Here is a 19,069-nt window from a genome sequence, read left to right on the forward strand (position 1 = left end):
TGGTAATCTTGGTGCATTAGTCAAACAACGTAATGAGCGAGTAATTGAAGGCAAATATGAAGGTTGGTAGTAATTTGCCTAGCCAATCAATATTTTTTCATTCAGTGAAAATGACAGCTTACTTTTCAGTTTCTTTGTTGGAGAACAATATTTCTTGCTGAAGTTCTGTAATGCCATTTTATTTGCTTTGAATTTAAGCATCTTTGCCCACTTTGACCAAAGAAACAATGCACAGGTTTGAGAAAATTAAGCATATGTGATCATAGCTTCCGTGTATGTCCAAAAGAAAATGAGCAGTCTGCCATCTTTCTGGTGCAAAAATTATCATTCGCACTGTTTTGTGTCAATTCTACTGATTTCACTTGCAAAAGTTGCTCATTTGATTTCTTTTTCCTTGTTCATTTTCTTTTTCTTTTCTCAGAGTAGTGCAGCAAGATGAAGCCACCAGTTTCATCGTCGTCTCATGCTAATGCGTGTGCCCAAAACCAGTGCAAGGCTCCGGATAATCAGTGCAGCTTCACAGGCAAACCTGTTAGTGCCTGTGTGAAGGCAGTTGTCAGAGGGGATGCCTGTCAAAATCAGCTGAATGGACAGGCAGACACCAGCTGTGTAGGTGGTGCAATACAAGTTAGTGTCGCTGAATCTCTGCAGAATGGCAAGATCAGCACATGTTCTCAAAATGGTGCTGAACGACTTAGCACAAATGAAACTCATGTGAATGGCAGACTGGACGTTGGATCAAAGGAGGATGCAGAAGAAGCTGATACCACAGAAGCTCAGCAGGGAAGCAAAGTGGACGTCAACTCTGAATGTGCTACAGGAGGGCTTCCCAGGGACGATGATGAAGGTGCTTGATCGTAACAAATATTGGTCAAAAACAACTTCATGTGGAAACTCCTCAAGGCTGTGCCTTGGTTTTGGTGTACCCTTTGCTGACCTAAAATATGTCTGAGGTTCAGACATTTAAGCATGCTGAGAGCAAGGAAGCAATGCTTGTAGGTTTGACTAAGCAAAATTTTGTGCTGTTTCTTAATGTCGCGAAGTGCAGTATTGGGCACTTGCATAAGATTGAGGTTGAGAAGCAGTCCAGCAGATGGTTATTCACAGGCTCAAGGCCTGCAAGGGGTGAGGCTTGTAATGACCCAGATAAGAGCTGCACCAGAGTCCACATAAGTATTAGAGTGTCAAAGCATTGACCTCTGTAGGAGCTAATGCACTTCTGAGGACAAACATTTAATCATGTTAAGATCAAGAAAGCAATGCTTGTAGGTATGACTAAGCAGTATATTGTGTTGTGTCTTAATGTCACAAAGTGTAGCATTGGAGCAGTTGCATAAGATTAAGGTTAAGAAGCAATGCAGCAGATGGCTATGAATGGGCTCAAAGAATGCAAGGGGTGAGCCTTGTAATGACCCCAATAAGGACTGCACCAGAATCTGCATAAGTGTTACAATTTCAAAGCATTGACCTCTGTTCGAGCCAATGCACTTCCAAGGACAAGTGTTGATGTCCAAGGAGCTCCAGGCATAACTTCCTTCAGAATTTTGGCCAGTTGGCATGGCAGTGTCCCAAGTTCCCAAATATGGCAATTGCTTTTACAGTTTTATCTTTCTCTCACTGTCTGCGTGTAACTAATTTGACACTGATAGCCATGTCTTCCTTTTGTTCCTTTTCTCTTGCATTACAAATTTCCTTTACTTTAGAATTGCAGGGTCACTTTAACTTGACATGTATTTTTGCTTGCTTTGTCATGCAATATGGGTACTGAGTTATACAACCAATGGCAACCATGTGCATAGCTCCAGGGTACACTTGTTTTTAGAAGGGTAAGTTTGCTCCATTGAATGATAGTCTCATCTTTTTCTCTTTTTCTTTTTTGTAAGATGTGTTGATGATGTGCAAGTCTGTTCTACTTCATTCTCCTTTGCCATTGGTTTAATTTGCAAAACCTGCTGTACTTACTGTGGAGCCCTGATTGCATAGCCATGCAACCTGAGGGCATTGGTGAATTTGATACTTTCAACTGCTGCTTGATTGGCCATATTTAAAAAAAAAAGAAAATTGGTTCTAGCTTCCTGTTGATATTGAGAGCTTGCCAAGTGTTACTGTATGTCAACTGCTGATAAGTGAACTGGCTGTTAAAATTTGCCTGTAGGGTAAAGTTGCAATATGCAGGCCTGCATCTATTGTGTGACATGCAGTGCAGTGTTTGCTCAGGCATGGGCATTCACCAGGTACAGTGCTCAGCAACTGAAATGTGATACTGTGGTGGTTCTTGCGCCACTGGTGAGTGCTGGGTGATTGCTGAATGGGCCCAATTGCATCACGATGCGTCAAATTGACTCTCGTTTTCATGTGACACAAAAGTGCATCAGCTCAATGTCCCCAGCGTCCAACGGTGGTGTAAAAAAGTGCTGGCTGCCATGCTGTCTGAGTATCGCATTTCAATCGCTGAGCACTGTACAGTTTTTCCTTTGAGTTGTTACAAGGTTCCACTAAGTTTCATTTGTCAAAACAGAGCAACAGCAGACAATGGACAGAAAGTAAGAATGAACAAACACAAGCGCTGACTTCCAACTGATGGTTTATTAAGAAGGGTGTGTGTATATACACATTTACATATAGGCATTCTCGTACATGTGATCACAGTTGAACTGCCACTTTGCAAAGTTTCTAACAGAGCTAATATGAGAAAGAACAAAAACTAAAAGTCACCACTCATCGTTCATTTGTGACAAGGCAAGGTAGATCAGGAGCAAGAACCACTATCTGTGCATTCAAGAAACGCCAATTCTTTGTCATATAAGGCAACTCTGTGCTTGCTAGCATAGCTACCTTTGGCAATGACTTAGGCCTCAGTTATTACCGTTGTGTGATCACTCGCATGTTTCCCGACTGCAGTCTTGTGAAACATTGGAATGCAACCGCACTAATTACAATGCAATATGAGAAAGCCCTGCCTACATTTCTGCACCTTTGAATTGTGTTCTTGTAGTCTGACGTTGAAGCACAAGCCGTCTGTCCTACGTACTTCATGCCACAAGAAAGGGGAACGACATGCACAACTTCCTTGGTGCACTCTACAAAACAGTTTTTATGTTTCCCTTTGCACTTGTGTGGTACTGATTTCCTGGGACAGGTCCATGCACCTAAGTGTGAAAGCTTGTGCAGCGCTGAAAAAACTATGGAAATTCCTGCGTACTGTCCCATCTTCTTGAGCCTGTGTGACACATGTTGTAGATAACGGTGTGCCTGTCCATAAGGAGTTGTTTAGGAGCAATGTGGTGAAGAATGATGTTGCAATATTACTTGCAAAAACTGCTTTTCTTTGCCTAAACATGTAGATGAAGGTATAACACTGTGTGATAGGTTGAAATGTTGATGCCCTGTCCTTGCTTTCTGCATGATCTTTGCTCTGTTCAAAACGCACATCATAGGTGCTTTTCATCATCTGTGATAACAGTCCAAGTCAAATTATTTTCACTTTTTATGAAGGCTGATGGCATAATCCACAGTTCTACGTGCATCCGGATTTATTTATTTATTTATTTATTTATTTATTTATCTATTTATCTATTTATTTATTTGCTTAGTACATCCTCAGAGCCAAAGCCATCACAGAGGGGAGGGGTTGTGAAGTATCAAGAAATAATGAAATGTGCAGCAGGTTAACGTATACACAAAAAGTGTTGCTCCTAATGCAACGTTAGCTAATTGCTGACAAACAAAATAAACTTGAAGCAGATGACAAAACAGTAAACAATGTAATAAGCAGTAGGTAGAACAAATAATTAGTATTTATACAGTGTTAACTCATGTTGAGATTAAGAAGTTTGCAGGGACAACACGGCCACAATTAGTACATGACTGGGGTGGTTGGAGAAGTATGGGAGAGGCCTTTGCCCTGCAGTGGGCGTAACCAGGCTGGTGGTGGTGGTGATGAACTAATGTTTGCTAAAGCCATAGATATTGTTGATGGAAACAATGTTTGCAGGAAGGTGGTTGCATTCTTGTGAGGTGGGAGGAAGAAACAACATTCAATGAGTTGGCATGTTAGAAAAATACTCTCTATGCTGTGACAATGACCAATGCAATGTAAAACTTATTGGGTTGAGGAATGAGATTGTTTCACAGTAGAGGGTTGAATAGATTGCAGTACAGCACGAATGAGATTGCTTCGCTGTAGAGAGTTATATCCAGTTTCAATACTTTGCATAATCACTTCAGAGTTATTGACAGTTATTGAGTGCAATGCGCATATAATGTACTAGGTGCCTCACAAGGATATGTTGCCACGGTAACATCAACAAAAATGGGTTTTTCCAGTCACTGTGATTGGCATTTGCTTGTATGTAAAGCAGTTCTCACTTGCAGGGTTATACACTTGAGCTGATGAATTTAATTACTGCTACGTTTTATTCGTTGCAGATCTGGACAAGCAGCTTGAAGCAGCCTACAGTGGTGGCACCACAGTGGACACTAAAGATGATGACAACTTCGCTGCTGAAGATTGGGAGACTGAAATAACAACACCTTTCTATATAGGCAAGTTTTATTTATTATTTATTTATTTATATATACTGCGATCTGAAATCAGATCATAGCAGGGTGGGTGTATAGATAGAAATATGCAAGCATGTAAACACATACAAAATTCATCAGGTATGCAGGCATTTTTCAAACATTGGTGAAGAATACATAAAAACATACAAGCAAATAATGCATTCAAATTCATAACATTTGCAAGCATTTTTCAAACATTGATGAGGAATTCTGGGTAACTATCTCAGAATTAAGATTATTCCAGTGTGTTATTGTCCTAGGAAAAAAAGAATATCTGAAACAGTTATTCCGTGCGTTCGAGGGGGTTATTGATAAAGTATGCCTTCGTCTCGTGTTATAACCTGATGAATAAGTAAAGAACTTGGAAGTGTTAACCTTTTAATGGCCTTTTACAAGTTGAAAGAGGAACTTTAATCGGCAGATACGGTTACGCACAGTCACCGGGTGTAATCTACTGCGTCTTACTAGCTCATCAACAGACGCACGGCCGTATGAATTGAAAACAAACCTAACTACCTTATGTTGTGCACATTTCAGTTTTTTCATATTGGTTAAAGTGAATGGGTCCCAAATAATTACGGCATATTCCAACAACGGACGAATGTAAGAATTGTACGCCAATAAACAGAACACTAGGCTTAAAATAGCTGTGCTTAAACCTGTGCAGTCTGCACCAGGACATCCTCAGATTATGCTTCACCAGTGCCACGGATGTTAAATAGATGGCTGAAAGATTTAGAATGCGTAAATGTACAGAAAAAACTGAGCTTTGAGAGCATGGAATCGCACCTTAATCTAAACTGATATCTATTGCACGGGTAACATGTTAGCCAGCTTTGCTTGCTTGAGTATCAGAAGCTGGTTGCAGGTCAGTGAGAGTAACACAGTTACTAGGTCGCAGTCGAAAACACTAAGACGTTGCTATGCAATGACATGCTTGGAGTTTTGTTTGTTTTAATTGTTCCTACATGTCTTCATTGTTTTGCAAACTATAGCATTCAAGGGACACTGAAGGAAAATATTAAGCAAAGTTAGATAGATAGATTATTAGTCTAGAAGTCTATCATTGGTTTCAGTATGCCTATCCATGACTTTGTTGCATAGAAAATTGCCCTGAATGTCCCATCCCGCTGCTGCTCCTTAATTTAGATCTCTTATGCCAAAACGGCCGAGTTGACGTAAGCCCTCCCATGACCTCCCTCTCTGCCACTCTGTGAATCGCTCAATTGGTGATATCTCTGATATTACGTTTTCATCATTTTCTCTCTTGCAACAGCTCTGTTCCCGCTACGAATTACAGAAGCCTAATCTTTCAACCTAGCTCGACTTAATATTCTCCTTTAGGGTTCCTTTGAATTACTTCCTGCTCTGGTCAGTCACAAAAATAGAAAAACAATCCCACATTTTTCTAAAGTGATATCAGATCTCACGATTGTGCTTTTCCTAGAAAAACAGCTTTGGTGCAACCAGATGGCTCCCTAATAAGCTCCTTGGTATGGCTTTGGAAGTTACGACAGATGGACTTAGGCAAAGACTCTTGAGGAATTTTACCAGGACTGTTTGCTGCTGGCTATTAAGGTCACAGAAAACGTTAAGACTCCGAAAAGGCAACATTGCTGGTAAAATAATTAAAAGCTCACTAAATTCATCAATTTTCTTGCTAAGTTACCAACACTGGTCCAAATGACTAGTGTACACAGAAATGAGAGCTGAAAAAAAACATTATGTGATTACGTAACACAAATAGTCTTTCAACACTTCTTTTTTTCATTTGAGTAGTTGTGTGGAACCTCTGATTGAGTTGCACAGATTTGTTGAGTAATTTAGTGTTTGGAACACTTGTGTGTGAGGAAAAATTAAAGCCTTGGGTGTTTCAGTGAAGGTTGAGAAAGGGTAGCTTAGAAGGAAGGAGGGGTTTAATCACATAGAGGAGAGAGAGAGAGAGAGAAACAACTTTACTGGACCATTATGAAATGAAACGCGTTAAGCGTCTGATGGGGTGGCTCCCTCTTCGCGGGCTCCATATGCTTCCAGGGCCGCCTGGCCCCTGTGGATCAGTCGGAGCTGGTCTTCCAGGGCGGGGCTGGACAGCATGATCTCCCATCGCTCGTAAAGGGTGGGGATAGCAGGGGGGTTAGTTATGGGTATAGGTGGGGGGTGGTGTATGGAAAAATTGCACTCTCCTATGACGTGCCGAAGGGTTCCTAATGCATTGCAGTGAGGACATGTGTTCTTATATCTCTCTGGGTATATCTTGTTCTGGAGGCAGGGGTGGGGAAATGATCCTGCCTGGATTTGCCTGTATATTGTTTGTTCGGCTCTGGTCAAGGAGTGGTGGGGGTGCGGGAATGTCTTCCTGCCGTCCCTGTAATATTTGACTATATCTCTATAATTTGTGATGGGTTGCCATCCCCTTGCCTCCTCCTCGTTGGCCCGGGAGTTTAGCGCTCGGGCCTGTTGATGAGCATATTCATTGCCCTCAACTGAGGAGTGAGCCGGGACCCAAACTAATTCGATCGCTTGTTTAGGAGGCGTAGCTTTACCAAGAATTTTTAGTGCCGCAAGGGACACCCAGCCAGATCTGTAGTTCTTGTATGCAGCTTGTGAGTCCGTGACGATCTTGGTGACGTTTGGTTGTAGGAGTGCGAGAGCTATCGCTGCTTCTTCTGCTTCCTCCGAAGACGGAGTGTAGATTGATGCGCAGGTGACCAGCTTTTCTAGCCCGGTGACCACGACTGTTGCCCTCGTGGAGCGTTTCGATAGAGAGGCGTCTGTATATAAAACAGTGTCGTCTTCCTCCAGGGTCCTGGAGATGGCTCTTGCCCGGGCGTCGCGTCGTCCGACATGCCTTGTGGGGTTCATGTTGCGTGGTAGCGGTTTGCATTCCAACTTCTCACTGAACTTTTCGGGTAATTGGTCGTGGCGGGTGTAGTGCGATTCTTGCCATCCTAGCTTGCGGAGGACGCTTCTGCCCGCCTTGGTCTGGCTAAGGCGTACCCTTTGATTGGATAGGTGGGCTTCTACGAGCTCGGCTACTGTGTTGTGGACTCCCATTTGAAGTAATTTTGTCGTGGATGAATTTATGGGAATACCCAGGGCCTGCTTCGTGGCTTTCCTGATTATTGCGTCAAGTTGTAAGACGTCCTTCTTGAGGAGCTGCAGGTACGGCGCTGCGTAGACGATTCGTGAGATAACAAAGGCCTCAACGAGGCGCAAGGTGTCCGATTCCTTCAGACCCCTCTGCCTGTTGGCCACTCGTCTGATCATGTTCAAGATTTGGTCTGACGTGAGCTTCATTTTTCTAATCATGGCTGTTGCCTTGCCGTCTGCCTGGATCAGGAGACCCAGGATCCTGAGTTGAGGTACCGGGAGGATCCGGTTCCCTTCCAAAGTGATTTCTATGTTTTCTGCTTGTGTCCTTGATGCACGTGGTCTGACTATGGTCAGCTCCGATTTTTGAGGCGAACAGCAAAGGCCACATGTCTTCACATAGCTGTTGATCGTGTCAGCCGCTTTTTGGAGCGTGTTTTCCATCCAGCCATCCGACCCTGCCCTCGCAGTCCAGAGGGTGATGTCGTCGGCATATAATGCGTGGCCCAGACCATCTATTGATTCGAGAAGCTTGGGCAACGGCAGGAGAGCCATGTTAAATAGGAGGGGGGAAAGGACCGAACCTTGCGGCGTTCCTCGATCCCCCAGGGAGATCGGTTGGGATGTCTCCTCTCCTATTCTGATCCTTGCCGTTCGGTCACGAAGAGGTTCGGTCACATAGAGGAGACAAGCTGCTGTGTATTTACAATAGGCAGTGATCACTGACTGTGGTGGCAAAAGGAAATTGCATTGATGTGAGAGGAGGTGGCAGGACACTATGGAGGAAGATCTCACATCTAAGGAGAGAGCGATTGGTACCGAGTGAAAAAATCAAAGAAAGCAAATAATAATAATAATAAGGTTCGGTCACGTTCGGTCACATAGAGGAGACAAGCTGCTGTGTATTTACAATAGGCAGTGATCACTGACTGTGGTGGCAAAAGGAAATTGCATTGATGTGAGAGGAGGTGGCAGGACACTATGGAGGAAGATCTCACATCTAAGGAGAGAGCGATTGGTACCGAGTGAAAAAATCAAAGAAAGCAAATAATAATAATAATAATAATAAGGCCAGAAATCTTGCATTGAAGTTGGACGTAGCTGGCAGAAGGGATTTCACAATTGGATGCCTACTATAGCCAGTGACACCCTAAGGATGTAGCAACAAAAATACTGCTGTCCAAATGAGGTAGAATTTATACAGGTGTGCTACTCAATAGACCAGTTTTACCACGTTCACATCCCATGCGCAGTTGTCCTGTCAGCCCCATGATTACAGTAGCCCTTGATGCTTTCCTGTTGTATTTGGCTTCAAGGAAACATTGTGCGGAGTGCCAAGAACAATTTAAATGTGAATTTTTTGGTGAATCTAAGGATAGTGGGGGTGGGGGGCAGAGGTTCCTCTTTTCAACCCCGCTTATATTGAATTTTTCTGCCGATGGCCAAGCGGATTTTCATAGCACAAATGCAGCAAGCTTCTTAGCACAGTTGCCCTTCAGCCTGTAAAGACTGCCACTACTGCTACCAGCATGCTTTGAAGCACCAGTGGAGTAGGGAAACTTATTGTGAGAGTGGTCTGTTATGTTCGCTAACTTTTTTGAAGTCATGGCAGAGGCGAACTTCCTTCCATATCGCTGTCACTACTGGGAACTATCTTTTGCAGTGCAGAGGCACAGAGGAGGCAGGTGCTGTGTGGTTGTTGTAGACAAAGCTGGTGTATACATACTGTATTATTTGGTTGTAACCAAGTATTTAGATACCTGCCGTGGTTGCTCAGTGGCTATGGTGTTGGGCTGCTGAGCACGAGGTCGCGGGATCGAATCCCGGCCACGGCGGCCGCATTTTGATGGGGGCGAAATGCGAAAACACCTGTGTACTTAGATTTAGGTGCACGTTAAAGAACCCCGGGTGGTCGAAATTTCCGGAGTCCTCCACTACGGCGTGCCTCATAATCAGAAAGTGGTTTTGGCACGTAAAATCCCATAATTTAATTTTTTCAAGTATTTAGTTGTGCACGGTACTTGCAAACAAAGGGGCACATACACTAGTGCTGCCCCTGTTCTTGTATGGAGACTTCAGCATTGGCTGTATTTATTTGGCATGTTTGGTACTTCGCTTTTGCTTCTTTAAGATGCAGCATACAACAATCTTTAGACATACCAGTGTCTCTGGTAAGATTGTGCGATCCCTTAATCAGTGTTTCAACTTAAAGGGACACTAAAGAGAAACACTAAGTCAGTCAAGACTGATAAGGTGTTCTTTGAATACTCTATTTTCGTTTATATTGCGATAGTAGGTTGAATATCAGAAGAGAAAATGGGCAGTGGTTCTTTTCTAGAATTTAGCACTACAACACCGGTTCAGGTGACACAAGGATTTCAAAAAATTTTGTTCTACTTGTACTGCATTGGCTCAGCAAAGGTTTAGGAAACTTGCAGTGTTCAATATCTGGCTCCTTTGGAACGCAGTGTAGTCCACCGTTTTTGCCAATAAACAATTATTGAGTAGGCCTCTAGCAGACGTCGTCGAAATCCATGAGGTCACAGTGAGCTGTTGCAGGGCAGTGTCGGGGCGGAGTCACCCCTTGCCTTTTCAAGTATTGTTTTTTTTCTTGCTTGACAAGTCTTTTCTTGCAGTAAGAGTGGCATTTTTCATATTGTAGAAGGATAATTTACTAACAGTGGGAATTATATTTTACTTTAGTGTCCCTTTAAAGGCCAACTTCTACGAAATTCTGGACCATGCAAAAAGATACCTAGTTTCAAGTGTAGATTCAAAGCAGCCTTGATGCACAATGTTATGTTTGGAATAGGAGTGGATGTGCCGTGAAAAACTAACGCATTTTTTATATTGATGCTGTAAACAAGATGCCACCATTACCGCTCGCCAGAAGTAATGCATGACCCAGAACAATGAGTGAGATGGAATGAGGCCCCTCATTATAAGTTCTGAGATTAGGCAACATTTGCTGCTCGTGGCACGCTGAAAAATTTCCAAGGTGACATGCAAGGATTTACGTCAAATCCCCGAACCACCACGTGCACATGTCGTCTGCTTACCTGCTATTGAAAGGCTGCTGCTAAGAAAATTAGACAATCACCAGCCCTGCATGTTTGCTAAGGGTGCTTTCTTCAATTGCTTCAACAATAAAGGATATCTGATATCTAACTTGACAAAAGTGAAATTTCGTTGCAGTTAGTCTTTAACAGGAGTGTATTAATTCTGTGAAAAAGTAAACAAGCTAACATAGCTTTTAAGTTTCATGAGGAATTCAGCTTAACAGACTTCCATCTTAAACAGTTTCAATGTACTTAAGCAAAATAAGCTATTCTGGAAATTGTCATGACATGTTCTAGATTTCTAGGTATTGATGTTCACGCTGATAGCTAAATTCTCCTTGTCTTGCTTCGCTCAGGAAACAACGAAGAGGAGGAATGTAAATAAATTGATAACTGTGCCAAATCATTCAGATGATAATTGTAGACTGAAAAGTCTTTGGAACTAAAAAATTGGAAAACATTGATGCTTGAGAACTTGCAACCATGAATACCAGCATATATTTCTCTTTCATCTGCCAAGCTCCTCATATGTGTGAATAATTTACCGTGAATTGGAATACATAGCAATGCAGCTTGTGAAGGTGCATAAAAATGACACAATTTGAGAAAATACAATGAAGCCTGTCACCTCACCATAATGTCATCAAAGCCATGATTCTTGCATAAAATTTGAGTAACTATGGTATCTCTTATTCATTTTTTAACATTTATGAGCAGTCTTTCTTTCTGAGCAACTTCAGAGAAAATTATGAATCGTAATCTGACACTCTCTTACAATTTAGTTTTTCTCCTTTGTGTTGCTTTAAATTGTTGCTTTTGTGTAAAATTTCACTTGTTTTTGAATAATTAATCTTTCCATGGTTCCAAGGACTTGCAACCAACAAGGGACAGTGTGAACCAACTAGCCCACATTTGCACCTTGCTTTGTTTTGTATTGTTTACTGACCTGATAAAAAATGGAGATGAAAGTACTATGTTTTCTGGTCTATAATTCACATTTTTCCTAAAAAGCTTTTCATCTGTGCGTCTTATACCACAGTGCGACTTACATATGCACAAACCCATGCACGCTGGCATGACCAATGAGCGTTGTTTCTTTTATTTATTTATTTATTGCTGAGCATGGCACGCCACAGACACAATGCCATTGACATGACCACAAGTCTTGGTAACCCTTTAACCCCCAATCCCGATCTGAACTCGTCACAGGAAGTTGTGCTAGTATCGCCGATGACGAGTCGCACTCGTTCAGCCCGATGTGCTGCTCCCACTCCCAAAGGCGAATTATGGTGGGCATTGAGGGAAGGATACCCTTAAGAGCAGCCTTTCTTTCTGTAAAATTTTTGTATTATTTCCAACCAGAAACCGATCAAGTAACATATTTTCAGAATCAGAATGACATAGAAAAAATTGACTACATAAAAGAATTCCGGAAATTTTGTATGTTTTTCTGAAATAAATTTGGAGGCTAAAGTATTAGTTATTCAGAGGACAATGGCAGGGTGCTACCGGCTGAAGTAGCAGAATTTTTAATGCGTTCGCAATAGGGGTGTTAAAGGGGAAGAAGGTGTATGTGTGGGAAGCCAGCCACGTGGTAGAGGCAGGTCATGTGTCATGCATGCATGTACAGTCGCGGTCAAAAATACGCGGCCCACGGCTCCAGTCGGCGGAGCGGCCGCGAGCCGCACCGCGGCGCTCGCGTCGGCGCTGCGAGAGTTTGCGCTCTGACGACAGGTATCTCCCTACGTATCGTCCGTATCCGTTACGTATCCGCCCGTTACGTATCGTCCGTTACGTATCCGCCCGAGAGCGAGGGAGATACCTGTCGTCAGAGCGCAAACTCTCGCAGCGCCGACGCGAGCGCCGCGGTGCGGCTCGCGGCCGCTCCGCCGACTGGAGCCGTGGGCCGCGTATTTTTGACCGCGACTGTACATATGTGTGTGTGTGTGTGTGTGTGTATGTATGCTGTGTGTGTGTGTGTGTGTGTGTGTGTAGAGGTGTGATGTAGTGCATTTACTGCTAAATCGCCACTGAAGTTTCTTTATGTATGAGTGTGTTGGAGGACGAGGCCTTCGATGGCTTTGAGTGAAGTGCGATAAATGTTTATTTTCTGTGCCTAGGGAGAGTGCTGGTTGAAGTTTTTTCTCCTCGAATTTGTGGCTTGTAAAAAATATCTTTATGGAAATATAATGCTCTGAAATCGGCAAGTACGGCATGTGATGCGTGTACAAGTGTGTATAATTCTGTTATATCATGCCTACCGAATTAAAATAGATTTGTCTTATGCATCGGTGCGACTTATCCACCAATTTTTATTCAAAGCACGTGAGAAATGGGAGGTGAAACTTAAGCAAAGGTGCGACTTATAGTCCAAAAGTACACAAGAAAGGCAGTGCCGTGCAGAAGGTAAAAAAAAATTACAAGGTTAAATTATTGAAAACTCGTATACTTCCTACCTTTCTCTCGCATTTTCTCAAAAACCCCCTGTCGGAATTCTTCAGCTGAAGTCAACAGGCCTGCATGGTAGTGCTTTGACAACACTGCATGGATTGTGTGGTTGTCCTTATTAATTTTCTCCTTTGACCTTCTGCTCCATTGCCAGAGAGTATCTCCTCGCTTTTATAGACATCCTTTCTCTCTCTTGTCTACATTGTGTATGTCTGAAGGTATATCATCATCTCTGAAACGCATTTCAATTCTGGATCTGACATTTAATACAGGCATTCACTATAACTCGATAGCATTAGAATTTGGGCTTGTTGATTGATCACTTTGAATTTAGAACAGCACAACACAGGACCGGGACAGAAGAGGACATGCACACTGCTGAAATCAAGGGTATGCCCAGTGCCATCCTACTTGATTTTAGTGTCACTAAAAGCCATCCAGCTGCTTGATTTCTCTTGACCTTAGCACTGTGTGCAACTTCTGTCCCTCTGCTGTGTTGTGCTGTTCTAAATTGAAGGCAATCAATGCCTCGCACAACAGTTCAAACAACAAAGTGCCAAACCCTTCGCTGTTTATATTGCATTTGTTGTGCATTGAACTTTATGACTACACTATTTGTGTACCGTGGATAGAATGTTAAGCACTTGCAGTGTATGATTTTCTTTTATCTCTTTAAAAGGCTTTGTGTGTTTTGTAAACTCTCTAATATGACCATTTATTACGACAGGTCTTAGAGATTCAATCTGTACCCATCATTGTTCGTGGTGCATATGCCACAGCGGGTGGATTTATGCGACTCCAGGTGCCTTGTGTAGGCAGGCAGTAACAAGAAAAACTTGACCATGCATTATTTCTCTTTCCATGTTCACCCATGTGTGTGACAGTTTTGCGATTCATTTACAGGCACTGTATTCTTGGGCTGGAGCGCATTTAGGGGTTTGTTATGCCATGATGACTTCAAAATTTCAATTTATCACGCATAAGCGATTTGTTTCTCACTGTATTTTTGTACTATTATCCTGTAATCCCTTGTGTGATTGTTAGTTCACAATACAGTATGGTATATGTAATCTGTGCTCTTCCTTTTTTATGATGTGTAACAGTTATGAGGGTTCTTGTTTACAGTAACCTTCTACCTGCCCAAAGCAAAGAAAGCTGCTGCTTTCTTGCTGTTCTTTAATTGCGAAAAAGGGTCGCACTCTCACTGTCACTAAGTGTGCTAGTACGCCCTCTCACTTACAGTTCTTTTGGATGGGAATTGTCACAGTCCTTTATGCGTGCATGTTTTGGCCGTACGAGTACTGACAAAAGGTAGCCAGTGTTCCTTGAGCAAAAAAAGTCGGTGCATGTCCCAGTCAGTAGTCAGTGCATGTCCCATGCTCCGTTTTATTTATTTGTGTGTGTGTGTGTGTGTGCGTGCGCGCTCTGTCTTAGCGGAAAAGTTTATGATGTTTGCTTAATGATGGCAAACTGAGAAGAGTCGTGGGCAGTGTGTGACACGGGCTCTTCCTGGTTGCAGCAGCTGCATTTTGATGTCTGCGAAATGTGAGAATGTTCACATACTTGGGTTTAAGTGTTTGTTGAAGGACCCTTATCCATTTAAAATTAATCCGGATTTCACCTCTGTGTTGTCTTTCATAGCCTAGGTGTTGCTATGGGATATGAACCCCTGAGAATCGATCATCAGTCTTGGCAGATTGTGAATATGGGTTACTTTGTGTGGTGTCTGATGCAAGAATTCAAACGTACTAGGTACTGGAAGTGGCATGACAGAGCACACGTCAGATGGTATGATGCTGAAATTGAGCCTGTTCCATGTGACATAAGGCAAAAACACAGTGAAGCAGAGGCAGTTTCTGGTTGATGGTGTTCATAGAAGCAGAAAGGCGTCAGTGTGGCTTTAAGCACTGCACAGGCATGTCTTCTGGCAGGGTGTAAAAAAACTTCATGTTGGGGAATATATCTAGAGTTCTGTAACTATGTCTGTTATGTCACATACAGGTGCGAATAAATGATTGAATATATATATAAGCTATTACGGTATGTTATTGGATTACAGTATGGTGGATGAACATGTAAAGACTGTTTTGTGGGCTTATTTGCAGGGCCATTTTCTTAGCACTGCAATTTACTGGGCATCACGTAAATTCTTCAAAATGAAATTTTGAAGTAGAGATAGCGTTATATGTGTAGAAAACAATTGTTTTTCGTGGGAAAAGTAGAAGGCTTGTACAAAAAGATCACAGCCCCTTTCTTAAAGAAAGATAGTTGAACGCGAAGCTTTCCCCCAATGTAAACTGAATCAAAGTCCAAAGCCAACGACCACGCGACGGACCCAAGAAATACTGAGCAACCCAATGCTGTGCATATGTGATTTGATTGCTTGTTTAGGATTGTACTTTTTCAACGTTTGAGTTGAATGAACACACATTTCGTTAAGTTGCATAGCCCCTTGTGATTTCTTAATGGTCACAAGCGTCTGACACAATATGATCCTGCGTATCGGCAACGGCATGCAGAAGCCATGTGTATCCGTCGACAATCTGATCCGAGCATATGCATCAATGAGACGGAAGCCAGACGTCGCCGCCATGCTGATCCCAAAGTTCGCAACAGGTGCAACGTCAACAACTCGTTGATGTTGCAACAGGTTTGCAACAGGTAAACGCCAGCGACTCGTTGCGTCTCTTCAGGTGGTTCTGCGTCGAGTTGCTGGCCTTTGGCCGCATTCTCCCGGTTGCAAACCACGGGGTCAGTGCAGCAGCGACGTCTGGCTTCCGTTGCGTTGATGCGCACACTTAGATCAGATTGACGATGGATAGACATGGCTTCTGAGTGCCGTTGCTGATGCACAGGATCGGCCTTATGGGCACGCTCGCACTTTTGTTTGCGTGCGGCACTCTCTTCTGCCGTGCGCTCGACCCACAGCCTACCTGTGGCGATGGCCAGGAATGCATTGTGTGACGCACGTAATGAAATGTAGATATATACAGTTCGTCTATGTAGTGCGGCGTTTTCCCATTGGTCAAGAGCATGACATTGTTCCCATTGTTCTTATCGGTACAACTCGAATGTAAACTGTAGTGTTCTGTGCAAATGTGTAAGTTGGCTTTCCTGCAGTGTGTTTTTGGCACTCACGGACGAATCAGTGAAACATAGAAAGGCTTTAAAAGAATGTGCCGTACTTTTGCTCTTACTTGAACCCATCACCTCACGATGCTCATTTCCTGCTTTACAGTGCCCAAGAAACCGTACCTGTTTGGAAAGAAAGTTTTTGTTCCTTCTGACCTTCACGCCGCGACAACACGTCGAAGGTGTCCACAGTTTAAGGTCGTCGAAGGACAGTTTGATGATGCTGACATGTGAAGCGTTCTGGTGGTGCACTTGGAGCTTTCCTAGGTTTGCTGCAATCGGACTTTTAAAACAGCCAATGCAAAGCTGTTTTGTGTCCAAGAATTCAAAGAGAATGGCCTGTCAAAGAGCGCACACTGGTAAAGGTTGTGCTTTTGTATTTTAATTATCTCTCTTTGTGTCAGTTGTGAAGCAGTTTCTAAATGTTTACGTCCTGAAAGAACAGTTTGTGGCCTCATTTGCTTAATATAAATTTTATTTATGTTACACCCTGAAGAAGGAGTCTGGATCCTTTGCTTTGTTTGTGGTTATAGTGCATTCTTTCTGAAGAATGCATTGCAGAGAAAGGAAGTTTATCTTTTCAAAGTACAGCAGCCCAGTTATTCAGTAATATCCGTGTGTTGGCTCCTTGTAGTAGAGCAGATGGTAGCATTAAAGCACACACGAGTCAACATTGTCTTCTGGGCTGTCCTATTCGTTGTTACTACATCTGCCTGACACAAGGTGCTCATGCACTGATAGTATTAAAGGTGCAAGAATTTGGTGGCCGTGTTTGATGCACTGGAGCAGCAATTAAATGCTGTTGAATAATGGGAAACCTATTTTTGTGGCATTAGAACAATTGTTTCGGAGACCATGTCGCCATTATCACCAACTCGTGTAGTCAGCGGTCATTCGCAATGGAATGCTCACAACTAGGTTCATAGTATTTCTCTGTTCCTTACTGGTTGTACCTGAGCTAGAACAAAACACCCTGCAAGAAAATGGAACTGTGCTTTCACACTTCCAGGGTTCTTTGCTACTGCCATCAGCTTGTTCAACCACTGCAGTGCAATCGGGCTTTTGGTTTGATGGTGAAGTAGGCCCTGGCTTTTAATGGCCAAATAAATGCAGCTTATAAGTTCAGGGGTGCAGTGGTGGCATAGAGGTAGAGTATCCGCCTCGCGTGCAAGAGGACCGTGGTTGGAATTTTCTACTGGACTAAAAAAAAAAAATCCGCGTGTTGATAAAATTGCATAAACAGGCCTGGAGTGCGGCCTGATCCCGGTGACCAGAACCGGTAACGCACTCCCTCACCAGAGCAGGATTGGCCTCCCTGGTGCAGTACTTGGCCACAACCTCCTATATGAATGCAACAATCAAACTCCGGCCCTAAGTCCCCAGCAGCTGCCAAGCAACTGAACACGGTGGCGGTCAGACCTGTGACGCGGCAGAGGGTGCTAAGAATACCTGGGTCCAAACAGGCCGCCATTGGAATCTGAACCTGGCAACGTTTAACGCTAGAACGTTATCTAGTGAGGCAAGTCTAGCAGTGCTGTTGGAGGAATTAGAGGGCAGTAAATGGGATGTGATAAGGTTCAGTGAAGTTAGGAGGACAAAAGGAGCATGTACAGTGCTAAACGGCGGGCACGTCCTGTGCTACTGGGGCTTAGCGGAGAGACGAGAACCATGAGTCGGATTCCTGATTAATAAGGATATAGCTGGTAACATACAGGAATTCTACAGCGTTAACGAGAGGGTGGCAGGTCTTGTTGTGATACTTAATCAGAGGTACAAATTGAAGGTCGTACAGGTGAACGCTCTTACATCCAGTCATGATGACCAGGAAGTCGAAAGCTTCTATGAAGACGTGGAAACGGCAATGGGTAAAGTCAAAACAAAATACACTATACTGATGGGCGACTTCAATGCCAGGTTAGGCAAGAAGCAGGCTGGAGACAAGTCAGTGGGGGAATATGGCAAAAGCTCTAGGATTAGCAGGGGAGAGTTATTAGTAGAGTTTGCAGAACAGAATAATATGCGGATAATAAATACCTTCTTTTGCAAGTGGGATAACCGAAAGTGGACGTGGAGGAGCCCGAATGGTGAGACTAGAAATGAAATAGACTTCATACTCTGCACTAACCCAGGCATTCCAGCGTACCGGAATCTTGGAAGAACGCTAACATTATCCTAATCCATAAGAAAGGGGACGCCAAAGACTTGAAAAATTATAGACTGATCAGCTTACTGTCCATTGTGACAAAGTATTTACTAAGGTAATCACAAATAGAATCTGGAACACCTTAGACTTCTGTCAACCAAAGGACCAGGCAGGATTTTGTAAAGGCTACTCAACAATAGACCATATTCACACTATCAGTCAGGTGATAGAGAAATGTGTAGAATATAACCAACCCTTATATATAGCTTTCATTGATTACAAGAAAGTGTTTAATTCAGTCGAAACCTGAGCAGTCATGGAGACATTATGGAATCGGGGTGTAGACAAGCTGTATGTAAAAGTACTGAAAGATATCTATGGCGGCTCCACAGCCACCGTAGTCCTCCATAAAGAAAGCAACAAAATCCCATTAAAGAAAGGCATCAGGCAGGGAGATACGATCTCTCCAATGCTATTCACAGCATGTTTACAGGAGGTATTCAGAGACCTGGATTGGGAATAATTGGGGATAAGGGTTAATGGAGAATACCTTAGTAACTTGCGATTCGCTGATGATATTTCGTTGCTTAGTAACTAAAGGGACCAATTGCAATGCATGCTCACTGACCTGGAG

At 43.1% G+C, this 19,069-nt stretch overlaps 1 protein-coding gene across 2 annotated transcripts in view; it reads left to right on the plus strand.

Moving 5' to 3' along the window:
- Positions 1-16,790, plus strand: part of LOC126525479 (ras-related protein Rab-37-like) — a 160,802-nt gene extending 144,012 nt beyond the window's left edge. For both annotated transcript variants that reach the window (XM_072290064.1, XM_072290065.1), the window contains exons 9-10: positions 4,429-4,545; positions 16,399-16,790. In XM_072290064.1, coding sequence (XP_072146165.1) covers positions 4,429-4,545; positions 16,399-16,526 — 245 coding nt within the window. In that variant the 3' untranslated portion in view covers positions 16,527-16,790. The remainder of the gene's footprint in view (positions 1-4,428; positions 4,546-16,398) is intronic.
- Positions 16,791-19,069: the final 2,279 nt, after the last annotated feature.

This window comes from Dermacentor andersoni, chromosome 8, assembly GCF_023375885.2.
Source record: "Dermacentor andersoni chromosome 8, qqDerAnde1_hic_scaffold, whole genome shotgun sequence".
NCBI classification, from domain to species: domain Eukaryota; kingdom Metazoa; phylum Arthropoda; class Arachnida; order Ixodida; family Ixodidae; genus Dermacentor; species Dermacentor andersoni.